Source organism: Chiloscyllium plagiosum, unplaced genomic scaffold (assembly GCF_037043375.1).
Source record: "Chiloscyllium plagiosum isolate Xiang-an unplaced genomic scaffold, Cpla_swu_hap1 HiC_scaffold_16, whole genome shotgun sequence".
Lineage (NCBI taxonomy): Eukaryota > Metazoa > Chordata > Chondrichthyes > Orectolobiformes > Hemiscylliidae > Chiloscyllium > Chiloscyllium plagiosum.
In genome coordinates, this window is record NW_028270154.1 from 90637200 (window position 1) to 90647100 (window position 9901).

General features: G+C 42.6%; 1 protein-coding gene across 7 annotated transcripts in view; it reads left to right on the top strand.

The window, feature by feature from the left end:
- LOC122556955 (semaphorin-4A-like) overlaps nt 1-9901 on the top strand; it is a 32980-nt gene that overhangs the window by 22415 nt on the left and 664 nt on the right. For 5 of the 7 annotated variants that reach the window (XR_015759838.1, XM_087995522.1, XM_087995523.1 and 2 more), the window contains one exon: nt 7580-7660. The exons of the other annotated variants lie outside the window; for them this stretch is intronic. Coding sequence is in view for 4 of the 5 variants with exons in the window: in XM_087995522.1 (XP_087851648.1) it covers nt 7580-7660 (81 nt within the window). In the remaining variant the exon portion in view is untranslated. The remainder of the gene's footprint in view (nt 1-7579; nt 7661-9901) is intronic. 7 annotated transcript variants of the gene reach the window in all.

Sequence of the window (9901 nt, forward strand, 5' to 3'; positions counted from 1 at the left end):
ATCCCCCCTCATCCTTCTAAACTCAGAGTCCTCAAACGTTCCTCGAAGTTAAGCTTTTCATTCCTGGGACCATTCACATGAACCTCCTCTGAACACGATCCAGGGCTAGTCCATCCTTCCTGAGGTATGAGGCCCAAAACTGCACACAATACTCCAAATGTGGTCTGACCAGAGCCTTATAGAACCTCAGAAGTACATCCCTGCTTTTATATTCAAGTTCTCTCAAAATAAATGCCATCATTGCATTTGCCTTCCTAACTACCGACTCACCCTGCAAGTTTACCTTGACAGAATCTTGGGCTAGAACTCCCAAGTCTCTTTGCCCTTCAGACTTCTGAATTTTCTCCTCATTTAGTAAACAGTCCATGCTTCTATTCTCCCTACTAAAGTGCATGACCTCACACTTTCCCACATTAAACTCAATCTGCCACTTCTTTGCCCACTTTCTTAATCTGTCCAAATCCTTCTGCAGCCTCCCTGCCTCCTCAAGGTTACCTGTCCCTCTACCTATCTTTGTATCATCCCCAGTAGTTGCCTGCCATTATATTGATTATTGGAGCAGCATTTTTCATAAAGAGAGGTGGAACCTGAAAGGAAGTGATGCAGTGGACCAAGTAATTGGAAGGTGAAAGACATGTGTGATAAAGAGAGAGTAAATTTATTTCATTTATAGATCCCATTTGGGGTGAATCACTATTACTCCATTATGAATGAGACATTGATCCATCTCTTTTTGTGCATTGACCCATAATTTCCAATGTTTCTTGCAGATTCACTGTGATATGTGAATACTTTGCTCTTCTGTGCCTGGTTCTTCACTTACAGTCTATGTCAGGTCCTCAGGTGGTCTTTATCTGAGAAAAGGTGTTAATATCCCCATAGAGACCAATAATCTGACAAGGAAGGAATTCCCAAACAATTCCTGTTGAAAGGAATTAATGGAAAAGATAACTCACTTTTTCCACTAAATGAATTGTGCTTTCACATTAGACACATTCTATCGAGATGTCCAGCATGATTAATGCCCAGATACTCTACAGCTGAATTCTCAATAGTCTTGATGACACAGGTTATCCCGAGATTCCTTAATTCAACTCCTTTAACGAATCCTGTCAAACTGTGTGGTTGATTGGCCAAATGGAAGCAACAGCAGTAAATTATCCAATTTACAATTTCTACTCTGTGCTGTATTGGTCTATGTTCTATGTACCTTGATTCTAGTTTTCCATCCCTTTAAATGTTTCTCAGCAACTACTCTCTCAAGCCCCCTTAAATTTTAAACATTTCGATGAAGTTGCCTCTCATAGTTACAAACTTCAGGAATACAATCCCAACTTACTCAACCACTCCTCATAAAGCACTCCCTCCATACCTGAGATCTACTCGGAGAACCTTCTCTGTTGTGCATCTGATGTCAGTCCTATCATTCCTTAGATGAGGGTATTCACCTTATTCCAGTTATGGTCTGATCAATGCCTTTCATAGTTTTACCAAGACCTCCCTAATTTTCTACTCAGTTACCTTTGAAGTAATGACCAACAGTACATTTGCTTTCCTGTACTTTCTTAACTTGGATGCTAGTTTTTTTTTGGGATTCATGCACAAGGACACTGTAAAGACTGTCTTTTTATTTGTGTTTTTTTTAACACGGTGGTTCAATGGTTAGTATTGTTGCCTCACAGTGCCAGGGACCCGGGTTCGATTCCAGCCTCAGGCGACTGTCTGTGTGGAGTTTGCACATTCTCCCCGTGTCTGCGTGGGTTTCCTCCCACAATCCAAAGATGTGCAGGTCAGGTGAATTGGCGATGCTAAATTGCTCATAGTGTTAGGTGCATTAGTCAGGGGTAAATGTAGGGGAGGGGAATGGGTCTGGGTGAATTAACCTTCGGAGAGTTGGTGTGGACTTGTTAGGCCAAATGGCCTGTTTCCACACTATAGGGAATTTAATCTAAAATCTAAAATCTAAACTGTGGGCTGAAATGAGGAAAGAATTGTTCTCGAATCAGGAAGTTCAGGGATTGCTGCATAGTTTGAAAGCAAGTAATAGACATTAATTATGAACATTGCTTGCATAGCTGTGGGAACAGCTGGTAGTAGGTGTAGGTGACTAAAACTGAGGATTACATACAAATGGAGCTTTTGTTTGCAAACAAATAGAAGAATGGTTTGTGGATTAGTAACCAGTTATCAATAACAAAGATGTTCTGCCTGCCAAAATTAAATGATTGATTCTCATGGAGCTGAACAGCTTGGGGTATGAACGAGATGCAGAAAAGCTTCTAGACTATGACCAGCTTATGGGCTCTCCTTCTGTTCTCTGAAGTAAGCAACTGAATAAAATGGGTTTGTCTTTCCTTCAGCAGTTGCTGTAAGCTTTGACTTTTAATGAACAAATCAGAAATGCAGAGTCATTTGCAAACTAGTGGCAGCATCCAGAGAAGGTTCATTGAAAAAAAACAAGAATCATAATCATCCCAATAGATCAACGAACAATGACCCTTGACCTGCTTTCCAAGTGCTCCCTCTGTCCACAGCAGCCATGATGTGTGTCTATGTGTGTGTGTATGTCTGTGTGTCTGTCTGATTGTGTTTGTCTGTGTGTGTGTGTGTGTGTGCCTGTGCCTGTGTGTCTGTCTGTGTGTGCCTGTGTGTCTGTGTGTGTGTGTGTGTGTGGCTGTGTGTGTATGTCTGTGTGTGTGTATGTCTGATTGTGTGTGCCTGTGTGTGTGTATGTCTGTCTGATTGTGTGTGTATGTCTGTCTGATTGTGTGTGTGTATGTCTGTCTGATTGTGTTTGTCTGTGTGTGTGTGTGTGTGTGTGCCTGTGCCTGTGTGTCTGTCTGTGTGTGCCTGTGTGTGTGTGTGTGGCTGTGTGTGTATGTCTGTGTGTGTGTATGTCTGTGTGTGTATGTCTGTGTGTGTATGTCTGATTGTGTGTCCCTGTGTGTGTGTATGTCTGTCTGATTGTGTGTGTGTATGTCTGTGTGTGTGTCTGTCTGATTGTGTATGTCTGTCTGTGTGTGCCTGTGCCTGTGTGTCTGTCTGTGTGTGCCTGTGTGTCTGTCTGTGTGTGTGTTTGGCTGTGTGTGTGTGTGTATGTCTGATTGTGTATGTCTGTCTGTGTGTGTGTGTGTGTGTGTGTGTGTGTGTGTGTATGTCTGTCTGATTGTGTGTGTATGTCTGTCTCTGTGTGTGAGTATGTCTGTGTGCCTGTCTGTCTGATTGTGTATGTCTGTCTGTGTGGGTCTGTGCCTGTGTGTGTGTGTGTGCCTGTGTGTGTGTGTGGCTGTGTGTTCCTGTGTGTGTGTGTGTCTCTGTGTGTGTGTATAGCAGGGGAATTTATAAAGGGATTAGAGATTTAATTTGTAAAGTTAAATGTCAAGGATTCGTAACTGTTTAAATGTAGCTACAGTGTAATTGATTGGAATAAATAGCAATATTTGTTCAGTACAGTAACTTTGAGATGCTTTCTGGATCTAAATGTTATGTCCATTTTGGGATTTTGCACTTTTCTTTAAAACTTCAGTTTTTGTGATGACTTCTGGAATGACAGACTTTGATTTCCTCATTGCCATCCCTCTGAGTGGTAAGGACCCTCTGTCCGCGGTTTCCTGCAGTCTTACACTTAAATAATAGTCATCTTTTCTTTTCCTCCAGCTCAGGCCAGAACCTCACATTTTCCCACATATTCTATCAGCTGTATTTTGCTCACTCACTCAACCTCACATCTGTAGACTAATTGTGGTAGCAACTTTGTAAGTCCAATTTCTCAAAAGTCTAATTACCTCATAACCAGGAATTTCAATTTTATCGGTATTCTCTCTTAGTTTCTTAGAAACACAGGAAAATAGGATCAGGAGTAGGCCATTCAGCCCTTCGGGCCTGCACCACCATTCAATATGATCACGGCTGATCATCTAACTCAGTCGGCTGTTCCTGTGTTCATCCCTTTGGTTCTAAAAACTGCATCAGTCTGCTTCTTGAAAACTAAAGGTGAATTTGGATTAAAATGATATCTCACAATCACAGGCTTTTTTGGCAAGTAAAGCACTTGTCAGAAAGGTCTGATACAGATTTTTGGATTTTTGAAGTCGATCATTCTTTCTGTTTTATTATTGTCATTTGCTCCTGGAAGGGAACTTCATTGTCCCCTATTATTCTGCCAAATATCTCAATAAACAAGAGAGAATGAGAGGGTCAAACAGAAAACATTTGTCAGTATGCCTTGAGTTACTAAAATGAGTCACATTCTGTCAGTAAATTCTCCTCATCTTCAGATCGAGACACAGTCTGTAAACCAACAGACCATTTCATTTGACATTAAACAGGTTAATGAACAATAGTCAGTGGAAAGCAGTGGACACGTCATGATTTCCAAACGTTACTCTGCATAGTCTGTCAAATATGAACGATTCTTTCCCTGAACTATTTTTCAATATATCTAACTCCTGAAAAATATTGCTCATTTCTTACATATTGAAGTATTGTGATAAACTCAAACCAGCTCAACCATTCGAGTTCTGGGTTTGCCTTTTGAGCTTAATAGTGATGCTGAATCAGGAGGTAGTGTCATCGTGTTTTTATCACGAGACTCGACAAGTGTGGTGCTGGAAAAGCACAGCCAGTCAGGCAGCATCTGAGGAGCAGGAGAGTCAATGTTTCGAGCATCGGCTCTTCATCAGGAATGTGGTGGCCAAAAGGGGCTGAGAGATAAATGAGAGAAGGGTGGGGCTGGGGGGAAGGTAGCTGGAAATGGTAGATAGATGGAGGTGGGGGAGAGTGATAGTGATAGGTCAGAGAGGAGGATGGAGGGAATGGTGGGAAGGAAGATGGACAAGTAGGACAGGTCAAGAGGGCAGTGCCAAGTTGGAGGGTTGGATCTGCGATAATGTGGGGGGAGGGGAGATCAGAAAACTGGTGAAAACAACATTGAGAATGCCCCATCCTCACCTTCCACCCCACCAACCTCCGGATACAATACATCATCCTCTGCCATTTCCTCCACCTACAGTCAGACTGCACTACCAGAGATTATATTTCCCTCCCCATCCCTTTCAGTATTCCGCAGAGACCATTCCCTCCATGACTCCCTTGTTAGGTTCATACCACCCCACCAACCCACCCTCCCCTTCCGGCACCTTCCCTTGCTACTGCAAGAGGGGTAAAGCCTGCGCCCACACCTCCCCCCAACCTCTGTCCAAGGCCCCAAAGGATCTTTCCATATCCAGCAGAGATTTTCCTGCACCTCCAAACATCTCATCTACTGTGTCCCTTGCTCTCGATGTTGTCTCCTCGATACTGGGGAGACAGGACGACAACCTGCAGAACATTTCAGAGAACATCTCTGGGACACCCACACCAAACAACACCACCGCCCTGTGGCTGAATACTTCAACTCCCCCTCCCACTCCACCAAGGACATGCAGGTCCTGGGCCTCCTTCACAGCAAAATTCTAGCCATCTGACGTCTGGAGGAAGAACACCTCATCTTCTGCCTTGAGACCCTCCAACCACACGGGATCGATGTCGATTTCATCAGTTTCCTCATGTCCCCTCCCCCTCACCTTATCCCAGATCCAACCATCCAACTCGGAACCGCCCTCTTGACCTGTCCTACCTGTCCATCTTCCTTCCCATCTACCCACTCCACTCTCCTCTCCAACCTATCACCATCAACCCGTACCTTCATCTACCTATTGCATTCCCAGCTACCTTCCCCCCAGTTCCACCCTCCTCTCATTTATCTTTCAGCCACCTTGGGCTCCCTCCCACATTCCTGATGAAGGTCTTATGCTCAAAATGTTGACTCTCCTGCTCCTTGGATGCTGCCTGACCTGCTGTACTTTTCCAGCGCCACACATTTTGACTCTGATTTCCAGCATCTGCAGTCTCACTTTCTCCTAATTGATTATCACTAGACTGTTAATCCAGAGACCCTGGTAATGTTCTGGGGACCAAAGTTCAAATCTTGCCATGGCAGATGGTGGAATTTGAATTCAATTAAAATAAAAATCTGGAATTAAGAGTCTGTAAAATGATTGTTGTGAAAAAACCATCTTGTTCAAAAATGTCTTTTAGGGAAAGAAACTGCTATCCTTACCTGGTCTGGCCTACATGTGACTCCAGACCCACAACAACGTGGTTGACTCTTAAGATGCTGGGGATGGGCAATAAATGCTGCCTAACCAGTCACCCCTCATCCCATGAATGAATAAAGGAAGAAAGAAAATATAATTTTAAATTATTTGATATTATAGAAGATTCTCTTTAAGATTTGAATGGGACGGACTTTTTTTTTATCCATTTGGTGTTTATTGGATGAAGTGGTTAATTGATCTATGTAAAATACTTTCAACTGCCAGATGGTTCCTATCCAGATACAGTGGCAGCAGCCAGACTGTGCATTCCAAGGACTTGCAGAACTCTGTTTGTCTCTGCCTTGCCCTAAGGTGGAATATTAGTCAGACAGTAAAGTAAATTATTTCCAACATGCAACAAGCAGCCTGATGTCTGACCCACAAAAATCATCAATCTAAAATACTGTTGCTTTTGTCACAGAGAACCATTGAATCTGAACATTTTGATCATTTGTAAATAAACAGCTTCTTTCCATGGATAAATGATCTAACTGGAGGAGAGGAGACGTTTAAACCTTCATCGTTCAAAAACTTCGAGCAGTCATAATCAAGCAAAAAGTGTTCTTAAAATTAGATCAGTAAAGTGGGTGTTTGTTTTTACTCAGTCTAATTCTGTTATATGGGAAAAAAAACCCGATTAGAGTTAGAAGCTGACCAACTCTTAAGCCTTTTGTGGTGAACATGATGATAGCAATAATATGGCTGACAAGGGATCAGTCTGGTGATGACTAAGTTCATATCAAATATTAGATCATGCTGTTTTATGGAGAGATTGTAATTGTGTACAACTCAGTAAGCAGGAGGACAAATTATTTTATTAAATATTGTAGTACGAGGAAATGGGTCTGGGTAGGTTAATGCTGGAGATTGCATTAAACTCCATTAATCTGAAGGTGACACAAAGATTTGTCTAACTTACTAATGTTACTTCTATCTAGTTGCAATTGTGCAATAAACTACATTTTGCTTAGGACAAGAATTTCCTATCGTTAAGACACACTAGCTGTTTTCCTCTGGTTGTGGTTGGTATCACAGCACATCCGACCCGTAAACCTTCCCATTAGAAGCACAAGGCGCTGCAGTGAAAGAAATAACACCAGAGAGAATGGCAATTTAAAATGGAAATATCAGCCTGGGCGTTTTGTGCAGGTGTGGAAGAATAAGACCATAAGACATAGGAGCAGAAATTAGGCCATTCAGCCCATTGAGTCTGTTCTGCCATTCAATCGTGGCTGATAAGTTTCTCAACCCCATTCTCCCACTTTCTCCCCACAGCCCTTGATCCCCTTGATACTCAGGAACCTATCTATCTCCATCTTAAATATACTCAATGATCTGGTCTACACAGCCTTCTGTGTCAATGAGTTCCATAGATTCCCCACTCTCTGGCTGACAACGTTTCTCCTTCTCTCCATTCTAAAAGGTCTTCCCTTTACTCTTAGGCTGTGCCCTCGGGTCCTAGTCTCTCCTACCAATGGAAATATCTTCCCAACATCCTCTCTGTCCAGGCCGTTCAGGATTCTGTAAGTTTCAATTAGATCATGCCTCATCCTTTTAAACTCTATCGAGTATAGACTTAGAGTCCTCAAACATTCTTCATATGTTAAGCTGTTCTTTCCTGGGACCATTTTTGTGAATCTCTACTGAACATACTCCAGGGCCAGCACATCCTTTCTGAGATATGGGGCCCAAAACAGTGCACAATACTCCAAATTATTTGTTTTCTTTTGCAGCTTCCAACTCCCTATCCCATAACCACCTAGAGCTGCCTAATCTCAATTTCCTATTTAATTGTGCATGATTTGACCATTATCCATCACTAAGGCTGCCTCTTCACTTAGCAATGGGGCCCATTTCAGCTAACATAAACAATATATGTTTTATGCAACAAGAATAAAAATTGCTGGAGAAACTCAGCAGCTCTGAAAACATGTGTGTACAGAAAGCAAGGTTAATGGTTCAGGTCCAGTGAAACATTATTCTGAATGCAAGAACACAGAATGTATGTTTTATGGAAAGTGTACTTTGTACAACATTTCGCTTGTTTGAAGGATGGATATATGAGTTAGCAACAGGAGGAGGCCTCTTGGCCCCTTGAGTCTTTGCCATTTGATAAGATTGTTACTAATCTGATTGCAACCTCAACAGCACAGTGGTTCAGTGGTTAGCACTGCCTCTTTACAGCGCAAGGGAACTGGGTTTAGTTCCACCCTCAAGTGGCCCTCTGTATGGACTTTGCACCCTTCTCCCGTGTCTGCGTGAGTTTTCTCCCACAGTCCAAAAATGTGCAGGTTAGGTGGATTGACCATGCTAAATTGTCCATAGTGTCCATGAATGTGTAGGTTTAGTGGGTTAGCCATGGGAAATTCAGTGTTACAGGGACAAGGTAGGGAGTGGGTCTGGATGGGGTACTATATCATAGAATCCCTACAGTGTGGAAACAGGCCATTTGGCCCAACATGTCCACACCAACCCTCCAAAGAGCAACCCACCCTGACCTATTCCCCTGCCATATTAATCTACATTTTCCCTTGACTAATCCACCTAACCTACACATCCCTGAACACAATGGGAAATTTAGCATGGACAATTCAGCTAACCCGCACATCTTTGGAGGGTCTCTGTGAACTCAACGGGCCGAATGGCCTGCTTCCAGTTTTCAGTTATTGTCAAGACTTTTTCTATTTTGTGATTAATTACAGTTTGTGTATATAGCATGTATATTTAAACCTATACGGTAGGGATTCTATCATTGCCATATTTCCACCTACTCTTGATAAGTTTCACCCTCTGCAACTAGCGCATCCATTGCTTTATTATTCCAAAATATTTTGACACTTCTTGTAATATGTAAGCAAACACATGTATGATTCCTCTCGATCACTCCTGTAATAGAATCAGTACACCAAATCACTCACTCCATCGTGAGTTAAAACCCCAACTGGTCTGCTGATGTCCATTAGGAAAAGAAATCTGCCTTCCTTGTCCAGTCTGACCCACATATACCTCTAAGCTCCTTGTACCTCTGTCTCTGAAAGTCATTGTATTGAAGTGAGTGGGTCAAAGGCAAGAAGGGATGGCCGATAAAGGTTAGCTCAGTCTGCAACACCCACAGAGCTAGAATGGATGAATTTTTTAAAGTCCTGAAATAAATCACCAGTGTAATCGGAGGAACTGCACAGTGCCATTGTTTCGAGTGAACCAATCTTTAAAGTATTGATCCTGTGAGTGATAAAGCAGCTGCATTTTCATTGATGGGGTTATCCATGACTGCATTCTAGCTCGGGAATCACAATGATGCTGACAGGACAAACACTGAAATCTTCTCCATTTAACCACCGGGAGGGTCGCGATGTTTAACATGTAGAGTACCCACAGTGAATAAAGACAGTAATTCCCTTTAAAGTACAATTAATTTTATAAATGTTGCACTACCTGATTTGTACATTATTTGCAGAGTTTTCAGTTATAGTCAATATTTTTTCTATTTTGTGATTAATTACAGTTTGCATATACAGCATGTATATTTAAACCTATATGGTTTATCACCTATATCTCTATATATTAATGTATATGAATTCTATATCACTCAGAGCATGGTCCTGCCACATACAGGTCCCCCAGTAGGGGGCGGGGGGAGGATGAAGGGGGCGGAACGTTTGTTCCGGGAGCATGGTCTGGCGGATGCTCGATCCGGGGGCACCGGTAGGAGACCGGCAGCAACTTTCTTCCCCGGGGGGGGGCTCGGTGCGGCCGCTGTGAGG